Source organism: Amblyomma mixtum, chromosome 9 (genome assembly GCF_055824585.1).
Source record: "Amblyomma mixtum isolate Tamu chromosome 9, ASM5582458v1, whole genome shotgun sequence".
Lineage (NCBI taxonomy): Eukaryota > Metazoa > Arthropoda > Arachnida > Ixodida > Ixodidae > Amblyomma > Amblyomma mixtum.
The window spans coordinates 72293374-72321295 of record NC_143020.1 but is presented as its reverse complement, the minus strand read 5'-3'; the positions used below and the strand labels follow the sequence as shown (position 1 = coordinate 72321295).

Genomic DNA, 27922 nt, shown 5'->3' with positions numbered 1-27922 from the left:
GGGTCAGTCAGCGTTTTCTTCGTTGCCCCCATCACGTATTGTCCGCTCTCGTGTGCGGAGAGGACGCTGGAGGTCTATAAGGGTGTTGCTGGCTTGAGCATAGTGTTTTTCGTTTTCAGTGTGTGCGTCTCATGTGTCAGAAGCTATGCAAGTCTACAAGCCGCACACAAGATTCTTTCCGAGGCCGAGTGCACTTTTTTCTTTACGGCCTTTTTCGACATCCCCCTCAACCCCCCTTCCCATCCCTGATCCTACTTTTCAAGGTCAGTTCCAAACTGTAGAAAGAGAGAGGAGAGAGACTGTGATGTTTTTACCCCCGTTTCGATCTGTAAGAAACTTTATTATTTGTTTTCTAGTGCACGAAGAGAAACGCGGTTGTAAATAGAGTAGTAGTGAGCCGGTTTGCCGGTGTCTTCGTTGTCTGTTTTTTTTCCCCTTCCATACACACTCTCCTACAGCATTGTAGTATGACTATCTCTCTATCCAGTGTTGATATACCGAATCCAAGTATCAGCCCAATGTTTATCTCGTGTGCACACACGGTCCATTGTCTGCCCGGCTCCTCAGGGCATGGGTCAGTTTTTCATTCACATGAGGCCGGTCTTGCATTTAATGCAGCGTTTGATGGGAGCGCGCCTTTTTAAGAGCATTTGCTGGGACTGTAGTGGATTCTAACGGGCATCGGGAAACGTATTAAACAGTCTTTTCTTGTATTCACTCTTTACAGAGTTTCTTTCTTTTTTGGTTGAATCGTGATTACCTCTGCATCAAATGATGCCACCTGCACGTTGCACACAAGGCTGGTGTAGTTATTTGCGGAAAAGCTGTTGGAATACTCATTTCCTTCTGGCAATCTTGTGTTGGCTCCCGATGAGATTTCCAGCTGAGTGCGGGTTGTTTCCGATGCCTTGACTGATTGTCTGTTCTACTCAGTGTCATCTTGAAGTTGGCTGTGAAACCTGCTTCACACAGACTGTTTTTGCCGTTTTGGCGGACTGCTAAACACATTTTTAAAATTTTTTTTGGAAAGAACGAAGTGATCTCCCTGCATTATTTGCATTTCTTGTCACATACATGTTGATGGAAATGAGGCTCTTAGATCATGCCATTTGTGGAACTCTATATAAATACCAAGTGTTAAAAAAACAACTTGCCTATTGACTCAACAGTTAGAGTTTACAGATTGTTGCGCCACCTCTGAACGCAACTACGTACTGAGCACTGGTGTCAGAATAGCGTACTACTGGGCAAACGCACCGGGCTACTCGCACCTGTGTAGAATGGAATTCTGCAGCTGGCATGGTCTAAACTCTCCAAGTCCGAAGGGCCTCGCAACTGATATTGAAAAGAGACTGCCGTGAATGCCTCGGCAAGTGTTTTGAAGTTTGTTTTCTCCAGTTTCCTTTTGATGCTTCGCAAACAGCAAACAGACCAAATGTTGACAAAGTGTGTTTTTGTCCACTCTTGGAGGCACATGGTGTCCATTTTATTGTTTTCTCAGTGAATGTGCACCTGATGTCCATTTCTTTTGTACATAATCATGTGGGTAGTCAGTATACCTTAATTCACCATTCCCAAGTGTCATTATATTCATGTGTGCATGCCTCACGTGCAAAGACAGGGAGTCACATTGATTCCACTTTAGTGTTGTTCTCTTGTTTGCAGGATAACTCTTGAAGTTAGTAGTTTTATCACTATTGGCCCCCTTTTACACAGTGCCGAAAAGAACTGCAGAGTTTTTTTTCCTTTGTACAGTGAATATTTATTAATATAATTTGGCTTTTATACACAGACCTTATATACAACACTGGCACAACAACACCCCCAAAACATTTTTACCCTTTGTTATCCTGAAGTAGCACAACATTTTTTTTTTCTTTGTACATGTGGATAAGTTCGATGCCGCACGTTCATTGGACTTGCCACTGGAAAAAAAAAGTGGGAAAAAATAAAACATTGTCTGGTCAGTATTTGAAGCCACCTTGTCTATTTGCATTAAACAAGTGCTGTCGGCAGCCACTGCTGACGACCGCATGCAAGTGAAATGATGTTGCTGTTACATCTAGACGTTGTGTAATAAAGGTTCAAGAGCATGGTAAAATAATTCGTTAAATCGAGGCTTTCATTAAAACTGCAATTTGGCTACAACGATGCCTACGGGTGACATAGCGCATTGTTCATTTCTAGTGGACTGTAACCGGATTTTTTGAAGTAATAAGTGCCATTTTAATACGCGCGAGTGAAACTAAATTCTCAAAAGAAAACATTAGACAGATGTCTGTTTGGTTGGGGATGAATACTAATGAAGGAAATGAACCACAGCCGAACTTGACTGGCGTTCATTTCCTTCTTTATTGAATTGTTTGTGAGACAGACTTACGTCACAAATTGCAGTTTTTCTTTCGCTTTAAGACAGAGGCGTATTTAAAATTTTCACAGCACTCGGTCGTCGAGAGTCATGCTTTCACACCCTCTCAGCGCGACTTCGCGCATAATAATACGCAGATACAGCGGGATTAGTCGCATCTGGTCGCGGAACGCCATCCCGGATTAGGAGGGAGGGCGTAGTACATACCCGCAGATTACCCTCTGGTTGCGGACCGGCAGCGGCTAATTCCTTGTCCAATTCGTCACGTTTTTGCTGGAGCCTCTTCACTTTGCCAAGATCCTTGATCCCTCTGTTCTCTTGCTGCTGAATTCTGCGCTCGGCGGCCTCGGCCATCTGTTGCCGCTTCACGGTCTGCGAATAATAGTAACGGCCCGCAACGATTACCATGGAACGGAGAAATGCACAACATCCGGCTATAAAGTAGAGCGATCCTACAGCCGGCGAACACAGCCTCAGACTGAAAAAAATAAGGCCGGCCGTACCACGTCTACCGAAGGCGGAGTTATGTCGGCACTGGAAGCTTTGAAGCAGCTCAAACAAATCCCCATGACCGCTTTTTTTATGCAGACCGGCAGACTTTTTCCTCTGCCGTATTGCGCATGTAAACAAGTCGCCGACGACGAGACAGCTGAGTGTACAGTGTTGCCCGAGCATATTTTGATCGCTTCTAGCGTGCGCCCAGACCGAGCGCGATTCGCGCGTCAACATCTGGCCACAATGCATGCACGCATGCGCAGTGAGGATTACGTAGTGCGCGTCGCGTCGCGCGGCGTGCTCAATTTTTTTTGTTGATTCGCGCGGCGCAAATGCGCATGACGCATCGGCGGCGCACTTTTTGTTTATTCAGTTTTTTTTTTTGATCTAGCGGCGGCGTAGGCCGTGGCGCTGTCCCCGGCTAAATAAAGGAAAGTTGTTCCGCGTAACATTCTTCCGAAAATACACGGCTTCTGGCGTAACAATAAAACTTTTGGACGCCGAGCGGAGCTACCGCGAAGCCGAAACGAATGCGCTCATCACAAGAGGTGTGCTCGTTGCCTTATATGGAAGCGATGTCCATGTTAGCATTGACACTTCTTGCTGTTTTGTGTTCGCTTTAGCTTGGCGCGGCAGTATTTGAACGTTAGGCGTACTAAATTGCGTCCCCGCAGATTGCACTTCTACGCAACCGCTTAACTATAAAACTGTCTCATACTAATGTACTTAGCAGTTCTAACGGACAAAAATGCTATTAAGTTTAGCTATTGCTACTTGTTTGCGATCAACCAAAGCACTATAATCTAGTGCCGCGTGGCTAACATGCATCGGGGCGTTTTTTACGATGGCATCTGAGCGAAATGAGCCCAAACGCGTCGGAACTACAGTGCTTCGGGTGACAATGAGGAAATTTTCCACGGGAAACAAGTCTCCGGTTCCCGCCGACGATAACAAACTCGCCAAATCCAGTCGCGAACGATCGCTTCGCGCGCTGATTAGGCGCCGAAGAGGGGGTATCAGTGCGTGTATTCGTGCGGCATGGGGGCTGGAAAAGCCGAAATTAGCGATTTATGGTCGCAAAAAATTCAATCGTTCGCGGCAGATCACGTCCCAACGCAAGCGTGGCATGGCAGCTTCGCCGCAAGTCCTAGCGCCGCAGCGGACGACGGAATTTTCCTATGGTACCGATTCTCAGCGAAAACGCAACCTGACACGTTACCGGAGTCGATTTTTATTCGTAAATTAGTAAAACAATTCCGAGATTATTATTTTATTACTTTAGAGCGCGCGGTGAGCCAAAAACTGCTTTGTGTACATCGGTTCGGAGCCGAAGATTGCCGAGCGCGGCGAGCGTGGAACCAGTTCCAACCGGTTAGGGGAGGTACAATAATTGTGCGTGGTTGGTTGGTCTACAGTGTGAGGAATACAGCGAGTGTGTGCTTGCGAAGCAGCGCAACGTCGTGCGAAAAAAAAGTGTTGTGTCTTCTTGTGTGAGGCTGGACCTGTGTCCTGGACGTATTAGTGTGCGTGAGATAATTTTTTACGGGGTGCTTCACGCGACGCTGAAAGGAAAACGTAAGTCGGTCGGTTTTGTGCTGTTCGGAGCGTGTCGAAGCCAGCCGCGATTCAGCGTGGCATGTAGCGAAAGCTGCTTGAGCGTTGTGACACCTCTGAGTGCTGCTGGGCGATGCTAGACATTCGAATTCATCGATAACGATCATTTTATGTTCGCTCCGACCGTAAAATTCGGTGCCCGGCGCGCTGAAAACGTGGAGCGCCTGAGCGGGTTCCCGCTTTTTTGAAAGCGACGGTTAGCCCCAGAGTGGTTCCTTTATTTCGCCGAGGCGGCCGTGAAGTTTCCGAAAGCCTGTGGATATGGTCTAGTCCGACCCTTGCTGATCGCCTCTCTTTGGACAGCGAGCGTTCATCTGTCTCGTCCGCGACCACGCTAAAAGGGAACGTTACTGCCACTGCGGCGACTTGCTGCCGACCCATCGCTTCGGGAGTCGCGGGAGCATTTTGTCGCTGCCAGATCCCACCGAGTCGTTGACCGTTGTTCACTTGCGTAGGTGCTGTTGTGGGTTGTGTGAGAAGAGTCTAGCGACCCTGAATGAGCTTTGGGAAGTCGCCGGCAAACTACTTCAGAGCACGCCTGCACGCTTTTGTCCGCATTGAACCTGTTCACACAGCGGCTGTGTGCTAGTCCGACTCGGATATTCGCGCGAGATCTCGTAGCGAGATGATCCGGTGTCCGCTTCGTGGGTCGGAATGACAAAATCGTCCGTAAGAAAAAAAAAAAAATAAGGGCGAGAAGCGAGAAAGGTCGTGGTGTGCGCGCCGCGTTCGTTACTACTGGTTTACCGTTGGCCGCGGCGTGCAGTTAGCTCTGCGGTCCGGCGAGCTACGGTGGTGCTTGCATAATCCCCGCGCCGCACGATCATAGAGCGCTTTCACTTACGTAATACTGACGGAACAACCAGCGTTGTGTGTGTTACAGCACTGAAGCTAACCATCACCTCGCACCATACGACGAGCGATACGCGGGCGGCTTTGAATCGGGTGCGCGTCGAGTTTCGTCGAGTTCCCCCCCCTCGTCTGGCTTCCATTCATTTTCCTGGCTGTTCGGGTCGCGCGAAACAATGAATCGTGGCTGCAAGACGACTTTGCTTCTTCATTTGCGTATCGCGAAACGGCGAATGCAGTCAGCGACTTCCAGAGCGCTGGCTAAGCTAACGCGTAAACACAGCGACGTGAAGGAAACAAAGACAAAAGCGCTTTGTATCAACGGCCTAAAGTGCTTAACCTCGCGTATTGCCTTGTCATCTGACTTTGCTCCTGTAGATTTTCTGCCTGGTGCGACAGTTGGTTTGGGATTTGCGTATTTAGATCATTGTTGTTTGTTTTTGCCATTCCTTCCGCGAGTCTTTTGTCTTGCGCCGGTACCACGAGGTGGTGGTACCGTGGTGTTTACAGTAACAAACTCACCAGCGTCGTAGTTTTAGCACGTCACCTTTATGAATGTACTTTCGAATTCGGGGAAAGCTTTCCTGGGTTTATTTGTTTTTGCGTTTTTATTTCATGAAACCACCATTCTGGTGCATGAACGTGTACATGGTACTGGAAAAGTAGTTTGAAGGGATTGGGCAATTGAATTGAGTGCATATGTGAGGCTGGCGGCTGATAAAACAAGTTGCAATGATTCTTGGAAGTCTGCGGTGGTAGCTTTACTGCAGTGTGGAAATCGATGTATGCCGTATCTGGAGTTTGGAAAAACTGTTTTTTCTCTCCCTGTCAGGTTTCTACTTTATCGAAAGTCGAATGAAACTGTCGAGAGTTTCATGAAACCTAAAAAAAAAGGCGCAGTTTAACATCTGGACATTATGCTAACTGCAGTTGGTTTTAGGCCTTATTAAAATACCACTGCAGGTGAAAGGAGTGGAAAGTGTTTTGCATTTTGCTATAGGAACTTCTAGTTGACTGGCGATTGGTCGTACTTCCGTACCGGCTAATCCTGACGGCTGTTCTGATTTTACAACCAGCCTTTCTGAGGAGAAATCCTCCAAAGCTCCGTTGTATGCATCACTTCCTGAATAATTTTTTTCTGCCGACAGGCTCAAAATAAAAGGGAACTGCAAAAATTCAGCCAGATGCCTTAATAGGGGGGATGGTATCCTTTACTCCTTGCTTGCTTTGCCACTTTGTAGGCGTGCAGCTTATTGCTGCTTGTAGGTGGATGTGTCTCATGCCTGTGCGCACCATTGAGGGTATATACACGCTGTACAGTTAAGTAAGATGTGGATGTTTCTGTGCAGATGCGGTGTGATTGTCTGTGTATGCGCACTGTAGCCGGTGGTTCTTTCTGTTTGTGACTACATTGAAGGTGTTTGACGACTGATTCTGTAAACAGCTCGTTTACACCCCTGCTCTTAATTCTTTTGCTTTCAGGAGGAGAATAGACTGATCTCTCTTTGATGTCGGTGCAAGTTGATGGGATGAAGCAGCCCCTCACACCGTTTGGGACGCCAGGTAAAGCACACTTGGTGTGGTCAGAATGGTCATCTGTGGCTAGCATTGTATACGTCTTTGTACGCCTGGCTTCATCTGGTGTTGGTGTCCGGTACAGTGTGCTTCGGGGGCAAGGTTCAGTCCCTTCAGAGGGTGGCCAAGATGACAGCGAAAGTTATTTTAGTCTTATCAAAAGTGGGTCTCGTTGCTGTTTCACAAGGCAAAGGAGAGGTGTAGGAAATGCCAAATGTAGTCTGAATCATTTCAGTTTTTACTGTCGGCGCCGCCGCGGTGGTTCAGTAATTACGGCACTCGGCTGCTGACCTGAAAGACGCGGGTTCGATCCCGGCCGCGGCGGCTGAATTTCAATGAAGGTGAAATTCTAGAGGCCTGTGTACTGTGCGATGTCAGTGCACGTTAAAGAACCCCAGGTGGTCGAAATTTCCGGAGCCCTGCACTACGGCGCTCCTCATAGCCTGAGTTGCTTTGGGACGTTAAACCCCAATAAACCAATAAACCAACTTTTTACTGTCGGAAATGATGACAGCGATGCCTTTATATCTAGAAATGCTTTTAATCTGAAATTTGGAAGACAAGAGTAAAGGAGATGAGGTGAATAATAGGTTACATACAAAAGAAACAGTGTTTGCAAGGAATGTGCAGAGGTTTTCTTTGTGGAGGGGTTATTTTTTTTTATTGAAGAAAACCAATCGAGTGTACTAGTGTACTAAAAAAAAAAAAAAAAGCTCCTCTTAATTCAAACTTTGCATAATTTCAAATAGGAGTCAACTGTGTTTCTCTGTGCTTTTTGTGGTTGCAAAGTCAGCTGTCCTGTGGCGTTTAAAGGGGCCCAGAAACACAATCTTAGTAGACTGTTTTGCCTGTTGATCGCATACAGTGAGTTACAATGGGGCTATTAGCGTCGGTAATACCGCATATATTCCGTTTTTTTAATATTTTAATGTCCTCCCAAAAACAAATTCATGGCTCTGATGGTGTCCCCACGCAGTGGCGGGTTTTAGCAGCGGATATGACATCACCTGGCGCGAGCTTGATGACTGGAAAAACAGTAAATATACTGCAAATTGTGTGAATAAATAGAGACACATTTTGTCACCTGTTTGCGTTTTATATTATATCAACAAAAACAACTTGTTTGTCTTAGATAAAAGCCCTGCAAAGTAAGTAAAATAAAAATACACCACCAGGGGCTCCAGCATGGAACCGACGCTGCCAGTCTCAGCAAGAACGAATTACAGAGAGCAGGCAACCATGGAGTGCAAACTTCCGCGACGTGCTCTGGCTCGCTGTTTTGATTGGTTGCGCCAGGTGCCGTCATTGGGAGAGGGAAATAGGAGTGGGAAGCCCCGCCAAAATCGAGTTGAGGGCAGCGTTTTGTTTGCTTGTGTTTTTAAATTTCTTCATTGAATACCGTATTTTCCGGTGTATAAGACGCACCCTTGTATAAGACGCACTTGCCATATATGCAAGCTGTCACTGGAAAAGTTCGTATATAAGACGCACCCGTGTATAAGACGCACCCCAGTTTACCCAGTTAGGCCAGTGAGGCTTAATTAAATACGCTTGCGCGACTATCGCGAAATGCACCGTACCTGTGAGCAATTCTTAAGCAACGCTAAGTGATCGAAAAAGGCAACACTCATGCCATACTCGTCCACGTTCTAGCAAAAAAGAACGGAAAAACGATACAGCTCCCCATATGTCCATAACATTTTATTCTACTTGAAACCTTCGAAGTCTTCATCTTCAGATGCGCTATCAAAAGGTTCACCCATTTCTGGAAGCAACTCGGCTGAAACATGCACTACGTACACGGAGCAAAAAAAAGTTGCAAAGGGTGACTAAAAAAGAACGCCGGCTTGTCTTGACAATGGCGAGAAGCGCGATTGTCACCATCTTTTGGCGCTTCTCATTACTTTTGCTTGGGGCCTCCGAAACAACCGCGCGTTTGTGATCCCGGAAGTCGTCATCCCCGCCGTTTCATAATATAGATCACCTAGAATGTCGCGCACGGCGGTCCCGGTATTGAAGTATTAACCGTGTTACAACCGCGTTATTGGTAGTGATATTTTTTAGGTGAAAAAAGCTTGAGCATGAACTGGAGTAATCGATGAACGCGCAAAAAAAGATGAAAAATTCGCATATAAGACGCACCCTTGTATAGGACGCACCAGCAAAATTTTCGAAAAAAAGCCGCGTCTTATACACCGGAAAATACGGTAAATCCCGTTTCTGTGCATCGATTCCTGTAATTCTTTTTGAGTCAGCATCTGTGTGACATAAAGAATCCACGTGAAGTATAGCCGGTATCCCCCCAAGCCTTTAAGCCACTGCCCAAAGACATGTTTATACTCCATCCCATAACTAACTTGCAGCATTACCAAAGGCAGAGATCTCCTTAGCTGATTAGGAGGGCGCGTTAGATGTGTTCCTCCATGCCTAGTTATCTGCATGTCGTCTGCTTGAGGCATACGCAGATATGCTTAGAAAGGAGTATAAATAGCTTACCATAAGCGCAAGCATGGTTACTTATGCCAAACGGTAGCATTGCGGGACGTTATGCCATTTGCCACATGCGCACTTTTAGTTAAGCGTATTCAAATTGAGACGCAATGATAAGCTCAGCCTAGTGATGCCATCTGGTTGTTAAAACCGGCGGCATTTTTGTCAAAAACCACCACTTCTTTTTAGGACTACAAGTAGCAGAATTGTTACTGTAAATAAAAAATATAGCAAATTTATCGCTCACATGTTTTGCTATAGGCGAGGTGAGACAAAGTCTCAGCGCTGCAGTTATGGCCAGTGAACATACTGAAAACGGCAGTAGCAGCGACGAATTCAGTCCGAGGCGACGGGTCCTGCATTGAAGGGCGCCGCCATTTTGGACACTGTTTTATAGCACACAAGAGTAGCGCACTTTAAAGTCTGTAAATAGCGAATGTAATGCGATCGTACATTCAGGCTCGATATGAAATAGTGTTTGGCTCATGTGCATTTTAAAGAATGCTACCCCATATGCGCATATGCTTATTTTATACTGACACTACAATCCGCAGCACCAAAACGTTGCCTGTGCACTCATCGCAGCTTTGGTAGTGCAGCGGGGAACTACCGAGATGGAGTTATAGTCTAGTGTCCAGAAGGCATTTTCTCGCTGACTCTTGCACAGCCGTGTAGGGCATGATTACAGGCAAGGGGAGAAAATGCGGTCAGGTCTCTGTGTGCATTGTGTCATTGTCTGCACTAGTCTTGGGGTTGCATTTGCTCGCCAACCTATAATGGTTGCTGACGGTCCGTGTGGTCTCGTTCTTCCCGTGCAGTGAACGGCAGCATGAATGCGCTGTCGGAGCAGGCGGCACGCCTGCTCGACTTCTCCCAGAAGTTGGACATCAACCTGCTGGACAGCGTCGTCTGCTGCATGTACACTGGCGAAGGTCCCCAGGTAAGGATGCCCTCTTGCACCCACTCAGAGGGATGCCTGAGTATGTTTCAGTGGTGGGCGGCATGCTGGCTGCGTAGGTTCTGTCAGACTTCCCACTCTGTCTCTGTAGCTTTCTTTCTTAGATGGGCAAGCAGGTGAGCGGTGGCTCAGTGGTTATGGCGCTCGACTGCTGACCCGAAAGATGCGGGTTAGATCCCTGCTGCGGCGGTCGAATTTTGATGTGATGTCAGTGCATGTTAAAGAACCCCAGGTGGTTGAAATTTCCAGAGCCCTTCACTACGGCATCCCTCATAGCCTGAGTTGCTTTGGGACGTTAAATCCCATAAACCAAACCTTCTTCTGGCGACTAGAATGACATTGTCAGGAACTTCAAAGCCTGACTTGGTAATAGGGATTTGCTTGTCATCTTGTCAACGATGGCTGAGTTGAGCCAAGCTGACCAGGTTTCTGTGATGATACCATGAGGTGTGCTAGAGCTTGGGGTTTAAAAGTGGCTGAAGTGAAAGCGTATGCATACCAAAGGGCAGCATGTTGAAGTGCTTGTGGTAGGCTGTAATTTAGTCCTGGGACTTCACTGGGAAGTGCTGTGGTGGATCCTTAGTGAAGGTGCTCTTGGTAAAACTACTACGAGAGCGTTTGTAGCCCTTTCCTCCCCATTCGTCCGTTATGGTACCAGGATGGGTTCCAAGAAAAGTTAAATTGCAGGGGGCACACAGATGAAGTGAAGATCGGAGGGCTATGGCAATAGCTGACATGGGACAGAGTTGATTGAAGGGATATGGGAGAGGGCTTTTGTCCTGCAGTGGGCGTAGTTGGGCTGCTGATGATGATAGTGGTGGTGAGGCTCGCCTTCGCTAAAGTCGAGATTTATATAAGTGTCGGTGGGCGACTGTACCAGTAAGGCTCCCCCACGTGATGTGCCGATGTCATACCTGCAGATTCCACTAGTCGATGAGTAAGCAGGGTTAGGAGGTTTGTGACGTTGTCTGTTCGCTCCTACCAGCAGCTGCACCTTACCCGACTGCTGCTTTGGCTGAGGTTCTCTCTCCCCCTTTCCTTGCAGCAACGGTTGGCCCAGGAGGTGCTGACCACCCTGAAGGAGCACCCGGAGGCGTGGACGCGGGTGGACACCATCCTCGAGTTCTCCAAGAACCAGCAGACCAAGTACTACGCGCTGCAGATCCTCGAGAACGTCATCAAGACCCGGTGGCGGGTGCTGCCCCGCAACCAGTGCGAGGGCATCAAGAAGTACATTGTGGGCCTCATCATCAAGACGTCCTCTGACCCGGAGGGCATCGAGCGCGAGCGCGTCTACCTCAACAAGCTCAACATGATCCTCGTCCAGGTGCGGATTTGCATGCACACTCACACACACACTCTCTTTTTGATTTCGTTGTGATGTGTCCATTTAGTGTGCATCTACCCGAATTGCCGGTACGTTCGTGGCCGGGTAGATGCACACTAAATGGACACATCTACCCGAATTTTTTGGTATGTTCGTGGCCGGCCGCCGCGGTGGCTCAGTGGTTAGGGTGCTCGGCTGCTGACCCGAAAGACGCGGGTCCGATCCCGGCCGCGGCGGTTGAATTTCTTTGGAGGAGAAATTCTAGAGGCCCGTGTGCTGTGCGTTGTCAGTGCACGTCAAAGAACCCCAGGTGGTCGAAATTTCCGGAGCCCTCCACTACGGTGTCCCTCATAGCCTCAGTTGCTTTGGGACGTTAAACCCCATAAACCAAACCAAACCTATGTTCGTGGCCAGTGCTTATGAAAGTCTATGACTTCAAACGCTCGCTGATTCCAGCGCTGCGGGTCTTGCACTTGTTAATTCGATGGACTGTCAATGGGAAGCGATGTTGTGGTATGACTGGCAACATCAAGTGATTGTTGTAATAGGCCTCCTGAAAGTTGAATTGCATGGTGCAGTTATGTGCATGCAGTGGCAGGTGTGATGGTGATAGGAGGGTCTTTTATCCGAAAAATAGTCCGACTGCATAGTATCGATTTCACTTATCTGAGCTTCGCACTGGCTCGCAGTGACACCTGCTAACCAAGCCCAGATGAGCGCTGTTTTGCGCGCTGATTGGTGCTTCGCTGTTTACTTCCTTCCCAATTTCCTTGGTGGATTTTCCTTGCTTCTGATTGTGTTGTCCGTTTGTCCTTGTCTGCGTGGTTCTGCCGTTTTTCCGGTGCTTCGAAACCGCCGCTTGTCACGTGTACTTTGCTGTAAAGCCTTTTTGCACGTGATGCTGTCACTTGCATGGGTGCTCAGCCGCTGTCGTGTTGCACCGTAAAGAACGCTGTCAGCCTTTACCATTTTGGAGCAGTTCTGCGTCAACGCGTCCGATTATGTGCATGCAGCAAAGGCATTAACAGAACTGTTAAAATTTTTAACTAGTTGTTGTCGTGCAGTTCTCATCTCAGAAGTGGGTGACCATTGGCCTACTAGTTCATCAAGTAAATTTACTGGGATGCAAAGTTCTTTTTTTTGGGGAGGGGGGGGGGGGGGGAAGGGAAGGGAAGGGAAGGGAAGGGATGGGATGGGGGGGGGGGGGGTGGCTTTTGGGCTTCATTTGATAATTAGAATGTTTTTTTCCAGTCCTTTGAGGTCTGAAATAGTGAGCTTTTACTTTTATGTTGATGGGAAGGTGATAAGGGTTTCATTCTTCTGGTCCTTTTTTGGATTTGCGCTGTAGGGCACCTTGAAAGCCTGCCTGTACTCCGCCCTTTGCCTTCTGCTGTACTGTTTCAAGGTAGTTCAAAAATGCCAGCTAGCATTAATTTAGTTTTAACCATCTGTGATGTTCCTGAAGGGGTGTCAAAAGTTTCGTGCAAGTTAGTTTGTGCAGTGTTCCACAGATTTTCGGGGGAGACTGTGGTGACCTTGCTGCACGTTTCCCTGCGTCGAACAGTGGAGCATTGTGCCTCTCTCTTTTATAACTGCCCCTGCAGATCCTGAAGAGGGAGTGGCCCAAGAACTGGCCCTCCTTCATCAGCGACATTGTCGGGGCCAGCAAGACCAATGAGACCCTCTGCCAGAACAACATGATCATCCTCAAGCTGCTCAGGTGAGACAGAGCTACTGCCTTGCAATGTCCTTCCGGTACTGTGTGTTGTTTGGTTCTTTTTCTTTTTTTTCTTGAAGCAGATTTGAAGTGAATTGCTTTGAACAGTCTTGAAGCAAATGTGTAGAACACCTTACTGATTCTGCCGCTCAGCCTTACCTGTTGTGAAGAAAGGTTGAGTGGCTGAATTGGGAGCATTTGAACTCCATTTATTTTTCCAACAAGCGAGGCTCTTACTTGCAGAGTGAAAGAGTGTGCTGTAGGACACCTTCAAGGACTTCAAGCTGAGCTGAATCAAATCTGTGGGGGCAAAAAAAAAATAATGAAGAAAACGTTAATGTCGCCGGAAGTGCTTAAATAAGTAAATAAAATGAATGGATAGAATAGGACTGCACGTTCCTTGAAAACAAAACCACAGGTATGAAGCTTTTCAGACATGTTATTTGCCTGTGATGAATATTACTGTGTGATGTCAGTTCATGTAAAGAATTAGTCGAAATTATCCGGAGCTCTCCGTTATGACGTCCCTCATAGCCCGAGTTGCTTTCGGACATTGAACCCTATAAAACCAAACTAAGTACTACTGTGAGATATTTGAATCAGTACATTAAGATCTTATTCACGGCCAAATAGTCGTAATGATTGAAGTGTTTGCCCATTCCTTGTTTTCGTGTGTGAAGGATGGCAAGGCTTTCTTGCTTTCTCATTGGTTTTCCACGCATTTCCCGCCCTTGCAGTGAGGAGGTGTTTGACTTCTCGAGCGGCCAGATGACGCAGGCCAAGGCGAAGCACCTCAAGGACACCATGTGCAACGAGTTCTCGCACATCTTCCAGCTCTGCCAGTTTGTCATGGTCAGTTATTCATTGGAAGGCTAACATCCGGTATAAAGTCTGCGCCTGATGAGTGGTGCGCAGATCATAGGTTTGGATGAAAGGAAAATTTTTTTGTTTTACTATGTTTTCGGCACCCAGTATATAAAAGCATGCTGAACATTTCGAGATTTATTGGCCGATATTGAAAAGATAATGCCATATATTATAAACCTATAACAACTTGTATAGCCAGCGGGCTGTACCTTATCGGAATATGCGGCAATAAAAAAAAAAAAGCATGCTCGTCAGGGGTTGTTGCAAAAAAAAAAATATGAATGAATAAACCGCTTTGGGGCATGGCACTACGTGGGTGTTGTAGAGCGCAGCTCTGAGGCACCTGCGTTCCTGCGTTGAGCAGCGTGCCTCGGCGTAACCAAGTGAGCAAGCACATTGGAGGATAAAAAGAAAGCGAACAAAGAGTGCAGTGGAGGAGAAAAGAGAGCGATAGCGAAGGGAACGCGATGGGGAAGAACAGATAGCACTTATGTGAAAAAAAAAAAAAAATTGTGCAATGAGCAGCATTGAAATCTCGCTTTGGGTTGTATCGTTTAACTTTTTCTAAGTAGTGCCTTTCTCTAAAAGTGCTATAAGTTTGTTTCATTGAACCACAACATGAACGTTTAGAAAGCAGATTTCGCATTTTTGTGTCCTTTGTGTCCTTGCGCTGTTTTTATTACAAGTCGCATTTTTAGTCCAGCTCTTTGCGGAGAAGTGCTGTTTAAAAGACTGGGTACTGGCGTTCACTTGACAACCAAGGAGGCTTTACTTTGAAAGTTGGCATGTCTCTATAAATGCGAAGGCAAGATAACCGCTGGTCCTTAAGGGTAACAGAGTGGATTCCAAGAGAAGGCAAGCGTAGCAGGGGACGGCAGAAAGTTGGGTGGGCGGATGAGACTAAGAAGTTTGCGTGGATACGGTGGCCGCTGCTGGCACAGGACAGGGTTAATTGGAGAGACATGGGAGAGGTCTTTGCCCTGCAGTGGGCGTAGTCAGGCTGATAATGATGATGGTGATGATATCTCTGTAAAGATTCATCTGCAATGCTCCCGAGTTGAGCCACAAGCTGGCAGCAATCAAGGGATCACTTGGGAATGCGAGACAAAATATAGCTACTTTTTTCCTTTTTCATCGTAGCTGGCACTGCACTACATGAACTGGTGTTCATTTTGGATTTGGGTTACTAAACTTTTTTAATGTCTCACGGTGTGTAAAGAACTGGCTGCATTGTCATTCTCATTTTGCTGTTTCAGGAAAACTCCCAGAATGCTCTCCTCGTGCACGCAACACTTGAGACGCTCCTCCGGTTTCTCAACTGGATCCCGCTGGGCTACATTTTCGAGACAAAGCTCATCAGCACACTCATCTACAAGGTGCGAGGACCAGCTCAGAGCCAGGAACAGTATTTTGGTGAAAGAAAAGTGCCAGAAACAGAGTGATTGAAACTGACGCACGCAACAAGTGTGCTGGGTGTAGAAGCTGATGCTGTGTGTTGGTATCTGTCTGTCCTCATTCCTGGCACTGTTCCACAAATGCACGAGCTTGCTAGGCCAAGTTGATTCATTAGTACACTTCAGGGGGGACACTGGTCTTAGGCCTATTTTCCTTATTTTTAGCCCAATCCTAATAAAACTGTACTATCTTGCTCAGCTTTTTATACTGATTTCAACAATGCAATTATCTTTCTCATGAATTAGTTGGTTACCAGGATAATTAATTTCAATTAGTCATTCATTAGTACCTCGGTGCAAAAAAAACTGCTCAATAAAAAATCATTTTTAATCCACGGCTGCATAGTATGGTGAGTAAAGAGTGCAATAATCAAAGCAGTTTTTCCGTTTTACCCTCATTAATAATTTTACAGCACTTGGAATATCAGTGTTCAAGGTGTGAATGTAGTGCATCGGTAAACTTTGCGAAATTATAAATTTTTGAAGTGTGATTGAACAAATCTGCTTCGATTATTGCAAACACTGTGCCTTCAGCTTCCCTTAGCAACTAATACAACATCTCTATCTGTCCTAGATGTTGAGATATCGACATACTAAGATAGCCAGATGTCCAAAATTTTCATGCTATTAAATTGTCAGTGCCTGCATAAATTCAGCCCACACGATGATCTGAAATTAATATTATGGTCAAAATGATGACTTCTTAAAGGAAAAAAGTGGTACAGTTGGAAAATGATAGCTGTAAATTCCACAAATGTCATTTTTTGAAAATCGTTGTTTTGGTCATTTTTTGGTCTCAAAGACCAGTGTCCCCTCTTAAAGGGAAACTGCATAAGTTTTAGAAATCAACGAGCTTAAGAGGGTCGAATGTGTGAAACTTGCAGGTAAAGCATGCGAAGTCTTTTTGGGCTAGCACTTGAAATGGTGAAGTAATCGCTGATTAAAATCCGGACGCCCTTCAAGCTTCTCCGCAGCGCACAACGACAAGTGGGGGGCGCATGATGACGTCATTGAAGGTATCGGTATATTTTCAACGCACCAACGCCTGCTTTGAAGAAAAAAAACCAACGTCACCGAAGGCGAACCCTGCCGAGAGTAGTTTGACAGCGTCTAACGCGTCAGGGCAGGGTGTGGCGGACGACAGCGGTAATTTGAAATCATACCTTCTTTGACGTCACGCTAAGTTTCCCTGCACTGCTCCGGTGTATTGAGGAGAAGCGCAAAATTCAATCGTCGATTACATCACTATTTTAAATGCTAGTGCAAAAACACTTGGCATGCTTTACCTACAGCCTACACAGATTTCAATTTTTGAATATTGCGAAATTCTCAAAAAAGTGCTGCAGCTGCCCTTTAAAGAAAAATTGGTAGTCTCAAATGTTTTGATGGGGGACACGGATTTTCAGTGCTAGATACTTACGAAAAAAAAAGTTGTTATAGGATTTGGGAGATCTTTTTCCCACCTACAGGTTGAGTTTGGAAGCTGAGAAAGTGCACAGCTATTGAGAAATTGTCGAATAAATGTGCTACGTCAGTTCAGTGTGATAACTTGCAGAAAAGCTTCAGCATGTGAGAAATTTGCATGTCTTCGAATTCAGTCAGTTTGGTCTTGTTTGAAAGAGTGGAACTTCAATTTCTATTCAGGAACTTCACATGTGACTGAAACGTGTCTTTCATATGCCATCATATTTTCTTTTGGCACTGTTGCAAACAATTCTAGGCTTGAAAGAGGGCAGGTTGTTGGCCATTTAGGTTGTTTTATGGTGCCTATGCACTGCTGCTTAGTGGTGACTGCACTGACCTCTTGGCTCTTGCTCGCAGTTCCTGAATGTTCCGCTGTTCCGGAATGTGACGCTGAAGTGCTTGACGGAGATCAGTGGCGTCAATGCGTCGCATTACGACGAGATGTTTGTCCTGCTCTTCACTCAGACCATGGCACAACTGGAGCAGGTGAGTTCGGTGCTCCAAACAACCCTTTGTCTCGGACAGTAACAACGTCAAGTGGCAATTTTCGGCCAGTGTGATGCTACTTTTTATATCTTTTAGGTTGTGTATCGGTTATTTTGGCCTCCATTGACCTATAGTTCTTAGCTGCATGATTTAATTTACATTTTTTCATGTAATTGTCTAGTGCTGTGGCAGTTCGTACTTAACTCTTTCCTTACCACGGGGAAATTGGCTGTTTTTTGTATGGTTTAGTTGCGATTTTGTTGTGCAACAGCTACTAAATGTACAGTGCCATGCGGTACATAAAAGTGAAGGTAAATGAACGTGCTTTCGAGCAGTATTTATTTTTAAGAAATACAAAAAGATTTATTTCCTTAAAAAAATATTCATGAACAAAAAAAAACACAAAATACAAAAAAGTTTCTGAGTAAGGAGTAATATCTCTGGGAAAAATTTTTTTACCGAAATTCCAAAATATACAAATTGTGGGTATATCAATAGGCAACATTTCTGTATAAAATGATATATATATACACTCAGTACTTTTTGAGTTAGGAAAAATTACAAGACGCATAGTGAAATATTCAAGTTCTTGATTGGTCCTACTTAAAATTTTTTTTTCAAGGAAAAGATTAACTTATAGCACAATACTATATACCAAAACGCGCGTGTTAAATGCACAGTACAAAAGCACATTACGAAAGAAATACAGTAATAACAAAATGGGTAATAAAAATTAGCAATCACAAATAATTAATGAAAGCTGATGTTCCGGGCTGATCGGCTGCGTCTTCCTCATCTGAGCTGAACTCCGACGACGCGACATCGATGTCCGAGTCATCTGTGCTCGATGCCGGGTCGTCGGGATCGAGCAAAACTGATCTTTCGAGCGCGCGCGGTTTCGGATGTCGACGCCATCACTCCGCTCAAGTGCGCGTCAACCTTCGCACCCGCGCGCCCTTTAAAAATCGCTGCCACACGGTAAAAATGTGAACCGTGCAGAAACGGAAACTCTACTTTGTCTACAATCACCGAGATGGCGCCACAAGTCCAGGGCGCAGTGGTATTTTCAAAATTCGTGCTCAAAAACTTCGCTCGTCGGCGATCGACACCTAGTGCCGTGGTAAGGAAAGAGTTAAAAGAAAAAAGAAAGACAAATGTTTTAGAGCTTGGTCTGGCATATTGCAAACTGGGTATACAAAGGAGAGGCGAACTGTGCATGGACGCAAAACAAGTATGTTCACCCTAGAGGCCATTTTCGTGAAGCATGTTTTTGAGAGATGGGGTTGAATGTGAGGACGTTTAGATGCATCATAGTTCATCTGTGACAATTCTTGCAGAAAGGCCTGGTGTTTTTTTTCTTCCCCCTCCTAGTTGGTCAGCAGCAGTACTTTTTCTGTTGGCGTAACTTCTGGGGCTGCAAGGCACTTGGTCCGCTCATCTTTGATGAGTGCCATTATGAATCTGTCGTAAAAGCAGGTTCTAGACAATCACACTGTCTTGACTGCATCACTCTACACTTGTGCTGTTCACTTGTGGGAGGCTGTTTTGGAAATTGCGTTGTAAATGTTGTCCCTCTGCCTTTTTGCACAGATGCTGCCGCCCTCGACCATCATCAAGGATGCCTACGCCAACGGCCAGGATGACGAGCAGAAGTTCATTCAGAATCTGAGCCTGTTCCTCTGCACCTACCTCAAGGAGCACGGCGCGCTCATCGAGAAGCGGGCCGACCTTTTGGAGGTGCTGCATGCGGTACGTGCTAGTCTCTCCCTGTGTCCTGATCCAATTGATACGAACGAGAGTTTCGGCATAGGTGAGAGGAGTCGTGAGAGGGGCGTCAAGGAAATTGGACGGCAGGCAGGGAGAAGCGCTTTGGCAACTTGTTCGCGAATAACATGGCGAACCCCGGGCGACAGCTGTGAGGTAGACTCTTGAGTGCTGGGCAGCAGTGATAACTGTTGAGCAACCTCTTCACAGACGAAGGCCTTAATATGTTGAAGGAACGCAGAGTCGTCAGTGACATTGGAGATGGCTGCGACCGTTTCGTCGGGTTGCCGAGTGACGACACGTTGCCGGCGAAGCTCGTCATAACTCTGGCACAGGGTTATGACGAGCATCGGCAACAGTGTGGGGCTCTTTTACCAGTAACATATGGAAAGCGCCTTCATGGATGCCTTTTAAGATATGTCGAACCTTGTCGCTTTCGGGCATCGAGGAGTTGGCGCGATGGCACAGGTCTAAAACATCCTCGATGTACTAGCTGGTGAATGTTTCCCCAGACTGCTGTACCCGGCCGCGCAAACGATGTTCGGCGCGAAGTTTGCGGACTGCAGGGCATCCAAAGACATCCGCAAAGCGGGCCTTGAAGGTGGCCCAAGTCGTGATGTCCGCTTCGTGATTAGTGTACCAGAGTTTCGCGACTTGCGTAAGGTAAAAGATGATGTTGTTGAGTTTAAGGACGTTATCCCACTTATTGTGCGTGCTTACGCGTTCGTAAGATGAAAGCCAATCTTTGACATATTGATCGTCGGTGCCACTGAAGACTGGCGGGTCCTGGTGGCGAAACATTCCGGAGCAAGCAACAGTGGGGGCATGAGAAGCGGGGCCGGAGGGGGTGTTGCCGGAGGCAGTCATCGAGGTGGAGAGCCGACGGCTGCGGAGTTCCAGGGTGGACAGAGAAGATCGAAACCTGCGACCTCCACCAAGTGTACGGCGGGATTTAAAGCACTGGTAGCCGTCACGAATGCAGCACCGATGTTCTGGTTTCGAAGCTCGTAGTTGTTGCCTCGTAGTCTGCCGGGCGGCGGCTCCACTGCTCATCTTCTTTTACGTCTACGGGTCCGGCGCAACTTCTTCACTACAATGAGGAGGGTCAGGCGGAGGAAAGTAGCTACAGTGCTTTCCATAATGTCATTCGCGCTGGCCTCCAGAAGCAGTGGTAGGCCGGGTGCATTGGGAAGTTTCCTTTTAACTAAAGCACTGCCTTTGGCTGCTTCTTGGTTTCTCGCCTGCAGGCTCTGCACTACCTGCTGCTCATCTCGGAGGTGGAAGAGGTGGAGATCTTCAAGATTTGCCTCGAGTACTGGAACGCGCTGGCCTCGGACCTCTACCGGGAGATCCCCTACGGTCTGGGCACAGGTGCCCCGCTGTACGTGGGAGGCGGCGAGCCCGCCCGGCGAAGTCCCGGCTCACCCCAGTCGGCACGCCGGCTCCTGTACGGACCCGTCCTTACCAAGGTACGTGTCCGGCAGATTGCCATCGCTTGCTTGCACCTGGCCTCTTATCCTGGAAATGTCCACCGTATCCGCTTTGGTTCGTGCTGATTGGCTGGAGCTTCTAGTGTAGGCGTGATGGCTGCATGACAAATGCTGGCCTGGCTTTCCTGTTCCATCATCTCACCCGCCACAGGGGCTTTAGTGTCTGGCAGCTGATTCCTAGATGGACGGAAAATGCAAAAGTGCCCGTGTGTTGTGCAATGTCAGTGCACGTTGGAATAGCCTTGCAGGTCCAGATCAGTCCGGAGCCCTCCATTACAGTGTCCCTCATAACCATGTGTCACTAGGGGACTGGTTTGGTTGGTTTGGTTTATGGGGTTTAACGTCCCAAAGCGACTCAGGCTATCAGGGACGCCGTAGTGGAGGGCTCCGGAAATTTCGACCACCTGGGGTTCTTTAACGTGCAGTGATTTCGCACAGTACGCGGGACTCTAGAATTTCTCCCCCAAAGAAATTCTAGCCGCCGCGGCCGGGATCGAACCCGCGTCTTTCGGGTTAGCAGCCGAGCACCATAACCACTGAGCCACAGCGGCGGGGTTATCGCTAGGGGACTGTAAACCCCACAGTACCCCACAATTTAATTTGTTCCACCATCTTGACTGACTGCGGACGATATTGCATTGGTAACCGTAGTGTGAAAGCGATTAATACATGGCTTGTGCTGTAAACATCCATGATTTTATTAAGCATTTAAAAGCAGAAACCTTGCTGCTGGGGAGAGGACAGGTGGGACTGCTGAAACATTGTTGTACTGAAGAAAATATTAGTACAGCTGTATTTTTGGCCTGGTCAAGCCGGTACAGTGGTGGCATGAGGTTTGAATTCTTTTTCTCCATCCTACCTTGCAGTTGCGGTACATCATGATTGGTCGGATGGCAAAGCCCGAGGAGGTGATTGTCGTTGAGAACGAGCAGGGTGAAGTGGTGCGGGAGTTCATGAAGGACACGGACGCCATCCAGCTGTACAAGAACATGCGGGAGACCTTGGGTCAGTGCATCTTCCTTTCCTGTCTACCTTTTTCTTTTTTCTTTGTGCTGTTGAGGTTTCTGTTGAGGTATTTGGTATATTTTGAGGGTCAGTGTGGAAACTGACCTATAAAGTAATTCTGTTTGTTGCCTTCGGACTGGTTAATTGTGAGCGTTACTTCATTCTTTACACCATGCTTTTCAAGAGCCTTCATCAGAAGAAAGATAAAATCTGCAATTTAAAGCAAGGAAAGATGATTACCTTAACTTTTACTCAAAGTTACTGGTACATGGCTTTATCACTTCGTTTTTGGTTCGTGGTGCAGCCAGATTTATCTCGAATGATTGCAGCCGTGGGCAGCCACTTCTGTGTTATTCGAAATTGTAGTAGATGGTTTCTGCGCGTTGTCTTGAATTGAAAGGTCTTGGTCAGGTGTAAATTCGATGTGGCCGAAAGTAGCGGTGATTCTTTTCCTGGATGACTTCCGAGCACGCATGTTGATAATTGCTGCCGCGGAGTTGTTCAATTCATTCAGGGTGCAAATCGGCGCAGTAAAGAATTTGTTTAAACAACACCTTAGTCTGATTATTTGTTGGTCATGGTGTTGTCACTGCTGCTTGGCATTGTATGGTGATATAATGTAATGCGCAGCATCTATTGGGATCCATAATTGGCAGTTACTTCTGAAAGACATTCATGACATTGATTTCAGACACCCATATATTTTTATGGTAATGGGTGATAGAAGGACTTTGCAAGGTTGATGCACACTTGACGATGGATTGGACTCCCATACCTAAATGCATAACCACACACAGGTATTTATGGCTGCCTTTGTGTCACGTGTGGAGATTTGAAGTGGACTGTCGTGTTGGTCAACTCGATGGGGAATTTGTGGCAAAAAATCTGAAAACATTTGGATCACTAGCCTTTTGCAGCCTCTAGCTGGTTCATTACATTCAGGGACGTCTAGGTGCAGGATGTGGAAGCTTGAAACTGGGTGTCTTTCCCCTTGCAGTGTACCTCACTCACTTGGACTACCTCGACACGGAGCGGATCATGACGGAGAAGCTGCACTTCCAGGTCAACGGCACGGAGTGGTCTTGGAAGAACCTCAACACTGTATGTGTGGTTTTTTTTTTCTTTTCAATTCAGAATGTGTACTTTGAATTGGGTTGCCTTATTAATCAAGGGAGGACACAGGTCTTAGACGCGAGAAAAATCCCCCCAATTTTTTTTTTTTTTCTGAATGTCAATGGTTATCTACCTACCTCCCAATTTTCTCGCCTCTTAAGGGTGTAAACCTTAAGAGGCCAGAAACTTGGGAAGTAGCTAGGTAACTGTTGGTGCTTAAAAAAAAAAAAAAGAAACCTGTCTTGGCTGAGTCGGAGTCAAAAGTGACGCCGAAATGGCAGTTTTCTGAAACATCTTGTTCCTGTTTCATGGCTGACACTGGAGTCATTAGAGTCTCGTTTGAAAGTGACTGGCTTTTGCTACTGTTTGCACGTCTGAGCTGGGTGTAATCCAGTTGGCAGAATTGGCTAGCATAGTCTGTTAGGTGCGCTCGAGCCACGAGGTGGGGCGACGCTTTGTACCAACCGTGTGTAGTGAGAAAAATGTGCAGCGATGCTTGGTCCTGGTTCAGCCTGCATGGTGTATTGTCGGCATAATTTCGGGAAGAGGAAAAAGTGGATTAGTAATTTCAACAGATATCCTGCTTCAACTGTATGCGCTGGCCGTGACAACAGACTAGTGCCGAATGATCGAGTCAATGAGGCTGCTGAGTGTGAAGTTGGCCTGACTCTTTCCCCAGCATGGGGAACTGCTATACCGCCAGTAGCCGCATCCGCGCGACGCGGTGATGCTGCATTCCTCTGATATACAGCAAAACGAGATTAGAGCTGACAAAAAACTTCAAGAACTCGCATCAACAGCAGCAGTGCGCTGGAAGTCGAATTGTTTTGGTGGCAACAGTTATGGAAATATTGGGGTCAATCTTCCGCCCCCGCACTCCCACTCCGTGGAGGCGTTCCCGCTCGCTAATCGCGGAGGGGTTCATGCTCAAGGGAACAAAGGGAGGGACGACAAAGCGTGAACACTCATACACTATTTATTACATTTGCAAATAACACCGAGTGGGCCGGCTAGCTGCAAAACGTCAACGAGGCATTCCTCGGAAGTAGAAGGCTACGTAAGAAGGGCTTCCGACTTACCAGCTGTGGCAGGGGCACGGCTTAGGAGGTATCGGCGGCAAATGTTTGTATGCACCGACAATGACGCCCGGGTTTTCCCGTGCGCGCCGCATTCTGGAGCAAAGCCATCCCTTAGCATTTGCTAGGGGAGATGACGCGAGAGCGCGCATTTGCTGTACCAGTTTTGATGTAACGGCTGGTACCAGAAGTCCACTGGCAAGGCACAACAGATCTCCGTGTGCCTGCCGCGGAAGGTGATGAGAGCATGCGGCTGCAACTGCTCACGATGGTGGCCAGATCTTGAAGAGACTCCTACTGGCTGCGCGGAGTTTCGCATAACCTTCGAGGTGGCGCTGTCATCGCTGCTTCCACTTCCCTCATTTCCTCCTCGCCCAGCTGGTGCTGTCCTGACACACGATGATGAAGGTGGTCGGCCGCGTCGAAAACAGAGGGGGGAAACAGGTTTTCCACACTAAAGCGTGGCAGACTGTCTGGTTCACTAGGCATTCTTCACAGTCATTAGCCTGGAGTCTAAAGCAGTTTCTGAAACTAGCCAACTGCAAAATGTGCGACTCAAAGTGCACTGGCATTCTATGAGGCTGCTTCGCCTTCTCATTGGCTGAGACTCACAGCACGGTGTTGCAACATTAAAACTCAGAGAGAGAGGGGGGGGAGGGGCGGCCTGCACAAAGCAAATAAGGCAGTCTACAGTCTTATTGCCAGTCTAATCTTATTTGCAGTGTAAAACCTCTCTCGGCTTTGAAAAAAAAAGAAAAGACGCATCATCATCTCCACCAGCCTGACTACGCCCACTGTAGGGCAAAGGCCTCTCCTATGTCTCTGCAACTAACCCTGTCTTTTGCCAGTTGTGGCCACCGTATCCCCGCAAACTTATTAATCGCATCCGCCCACTGAACTTTCTGCCGCCCCCTGCTACGTTTGCCTTTTCTTGGAATCCACTCCGTTACCCTGAAGGGCCAGCGGTTATCTTGCCTTTGAATTACATGCCCTGCCCGATCCCACTCCTTCCTCTTGATTTCGACCTGGATGTCATTAACCCGCATTTCTTCCCTCACCCACTCCTCCCCGCTTCCATACTGTAGTTCACTTTGTCGGAAGTGGACTAAAACACTGTTTCCAAGCTTTTAGTTGGTGTTCGTGGTGTGCTTGAGCTGTCCACCACAAAGTAAGCTAGCTATGCACCTTTCCTTTTCTCCGAACTGAGTCTAATCCTATTCACAGTGTAAAATCCCTTGGTTTTTGAGAAAAGGAAAGGTGCATAGTTAATTTTGTAGATGGATGCCTAAAGCACTGAACGCTGACTAAAACACTGAGTTACCTAGCTTGTAGTCCATGTTCATGGTCCCCTTGAGGTGTCCACTGACAAACTTAACTAGCTATGTGCCCTTCCTGTTCTCAAAACTGAGATGTGCAAGCTGGTCCAGGCTTCAGACTGCCATTGGCAGAATCCATTGCGGCTAGAAGTGCTACACACTACGAAGGCAACTAGTAGCTCTAATACCAATCCCTTCTCCCTTATTACGTATGCGTGTGCAGCTGTGCTGGGCCATTGGGTCCATCAGTGGGGCGATGCACGAGGAGGATGAGAAGCGGTTCCTGGTGACGGTCATCAAGGACCTGCTGGGCCTGTGCGAGCAGAAGCGGGGCAAGGACAACAAGGCCATCATTGCCTCCAACATCATGTACGTGGTGGGACAGTACCCTCGCTTCCTCCGCGCCCACTGGAAGTTCCTCAAGACGGTCGTCAACAAGCTCTTCGAGTTCATGCACGGTGAGTCTGGGTGGTGATGGGGATCGCCCTATTTGCTCGCGTGATTTGCGCACCCCTAATTTATTGCCCGAGTTTGCTAAAACAAAAGAACGATGGTCGATTAGCGTAGTTCAGTCAGATGCGAATTAGATGTGCCAGCAGTTTGGCTTCACTTCGATTATTCAGGCGTTCAGATCCAGTGTTCACGGATCGCAGTTGTTCGGATAGTGACAATGGGTTAGTGTTCGTATATGCGGAATTGGTCATTCTCTACATTCATAGACCCCGCTGCGGTGGCTCAGTGGTTACGGCGCTCAGCTGCTGTCCCGAAAGACGTGGGTTCGATCCCGGCCGCAGCGGCCGAATTTCGATGAAGGCGAAATTCTAGAGGCCCGTGTATACTGTGCGATGTCAGTGCACGTTAAAGAACCCCAGGTGTTAGAAATTTCCGGAGCCCTTCACTATGGCGTCCCTCATAGCCTTAGTTGCTTTGGGACGTTAAACCCCCAATAAACCAATCTACATTCATAGTTCTCTGGGAGTCTTTGTGCCACGGTATGTTGCAGTCACATTGCAGGGACTTCAGACTTTCTTACCGCAGTCGAGCTTGGGTATATCAAGGGAAGAGTATCTCAAAATAGTTTGATATATCAATAATTCAATATATATATAAATGAATAAGCCTATCTCTGACCTGGAAGCATTAATACGTTGCACTGATGCTAGCTGCATGCTTCCTGTTGTGATGTGCTGCCTCCCCGGCGGCATACTACTGGCATAGAGCTGCTCTCTAATTGTCTTTAGGCCTAGCCCGATTTGTATTGAAGGAGAGGCTACTACGATGCTTTGGAACTCATTACCATCTGCTCCTTACCATGGGAGGCCTAATCTTGTTACCGGTACACCATGAACGTAATACTATCTCGTTAAAATTGAGGTGTGGGTAGATTTCTGTTGTACCTCCAGCAGTAAAGCAGTGTACATAACAGCCGCTGCAAGCTTTCGAGGCTTTGCCGCATGGCAGCTGGTGCATTGACTTTGCTGCGTGACAGTAGTGCCGCGTTGGGGGAAAAAAAAAAAGGCATGCTAAATTGAAGACTATTAGGTGGCTTTCGTCAGAAGTTTTTGTGTAAGTAGCTAGCATTGCCTTTAGGTGTCCCAAGGCTGCTCTGCCAATCTGTGTCCGTGCGTGAAAAGTGATCGCGGGAACGTCGTTAGGTGAAGCAACACTTGTGCAGGTGCAGTGCGTTGTTCAATATATCCAGTGTTATGCTGAAGGTTAGTTTGATAAACACAGCCAACAGTGGCATACTTTTATGTGGAATTCTGAAGGGGATGTTTTGGGTTTAATATATCCGGGATTGACTGTTTTAGTGTGGAGACCATCTGTAAATACTCGTGCCAAAAGCCCCTACAGGTAATAATTTGAGTGCCAGAATATCCCACCAGGTCATTGTTTGATTGCATAAATGCCAGTCTGTTTTAGTGCCATGCGGCAGGGTGATGGCAGTTCTAGTGTTGTCAGTGCTCAAGTTTGATGACCTTTTTTTGAGAAGAGGACTGGCTCATTCTAACCATGTGTTTTCCATTTCAGCCTTCACTGTAATCTTTTATGCTTCTTGTTTTATATGCAGTTCAAAAATTTGTAAGTTAATTTGCATTGAGGGGAAGGATTGCATCGTAGTGCAATGTCAGACCTATGCTCAAGCACAATGGAGCAGTTTGCATGCAAAGCTGAGTACAACAGTAATCCCAGATGATTTAAACTGCAGTGCCATTAGCCGGCGTACACGTGAGTAAATATAAATGTATAAAAAAAAAAATAAGCGAGTTCAGTAGAATTTTTTATACTAATCTCAATCTGTACAAAATCTGTACGCTGAAGCATGGGAAACATATTCGTGTGGATTTGTTTACGGCTGATGTTGTTTATTTACGAACGAGCGACTGCTGATTGCAGCTCGCACGTTCATATCGGCTAGTGGTGCAGGAGATTGTTCGGATCACCTGGAATTCTGTGCATTGTGCACAGTACACACTTTGGCCAGGAATTCTGC

General features: G+C 47.0%; 3 protein-coding genes across 3 annotated transcripts in view; 2 read left to right on the top strand and 1 right to left on the bottom strand.

The window, feature by feature from the left end:
- Mnn1 (menin 1) overlaps positions 1-6889 on the top strand; it is a 51613-nt gene extending 44724 nt beyond the window's left edge. Inside the window, exon 8 of the mRNA XM_089560393.1 lies at positions 6809-6889. Within this exon, the coding sequence (XP_089416519.1) occupies positions 6809-6835 (27 nt within the window). The 3' untranslated portion in view covers positions 6836-6889. The remainder of the gene's footprint in view (positions 1-6808) is intronic.
- Svip (small VCP interacting protein) lies at positions 1731-3213 on the bottom strand. Its single transcript, XM_089560394.1, has 3 exons — positions 2872-3213; positions 2576-2740; positions 1731-1925 (listed from the first exon to the last, which is right to left on the bottom strand). The coding sequence occupies exons 1-3, from the start codon at positions 2935-2937 to the stop codon at positions 1911-1913; spliced, it is 246 nt and encodes an 81-aa protein (XP_089416520.1). The 5' UTR covers positions 2938-3213; the 3' UTR covers positions 1731-1910.
- The window catches only part of emb (exportin-1 emb), a 44828-nt gene continuing 21284 nt past the window's right edge, over positions 4379-27922 (top strand). The window contains exons 1-13 of the mRNA XM_089560389.1: positions 4379-4438; positions 6809-6889; positions 10210-10331; positions 11395-11676; positions 13281-13396; positions 14131-14245; positions 15517-15636; positions 17536-17664; positions 19255-19413; positions 20676-20897; positions 21785-21923; positions 22921-23024; positions 25652-25886. Coding sequence (XP_089416515.1) covers positions 6835-6889; positions 10210-10331; positions 11395-11676; positions 13281-13396; positions 14131-14245; positions 15517-15636; positions 17536-17664; positions 19255-19413; positions 20676-20897; positions 21785-21923; positions 22921-23024; positions 25652-25886 — 1798 coding nt within the window. The 5' untranslated portion in view covers positions 4379-4438; positions 6809-6834. The remainder of the gene's footprint in view (positions 4439-6808; positions 6890-10209; positions 10332-11394; positions 11677-13280; positions 13397-14130; positions 14246-15516; positions 15637-17535; positions 17665-19254; positions 19414-20675; positions 20898-21784; positions 21924-22920; positions 23025-25651; positions 25887-27922) is intronic.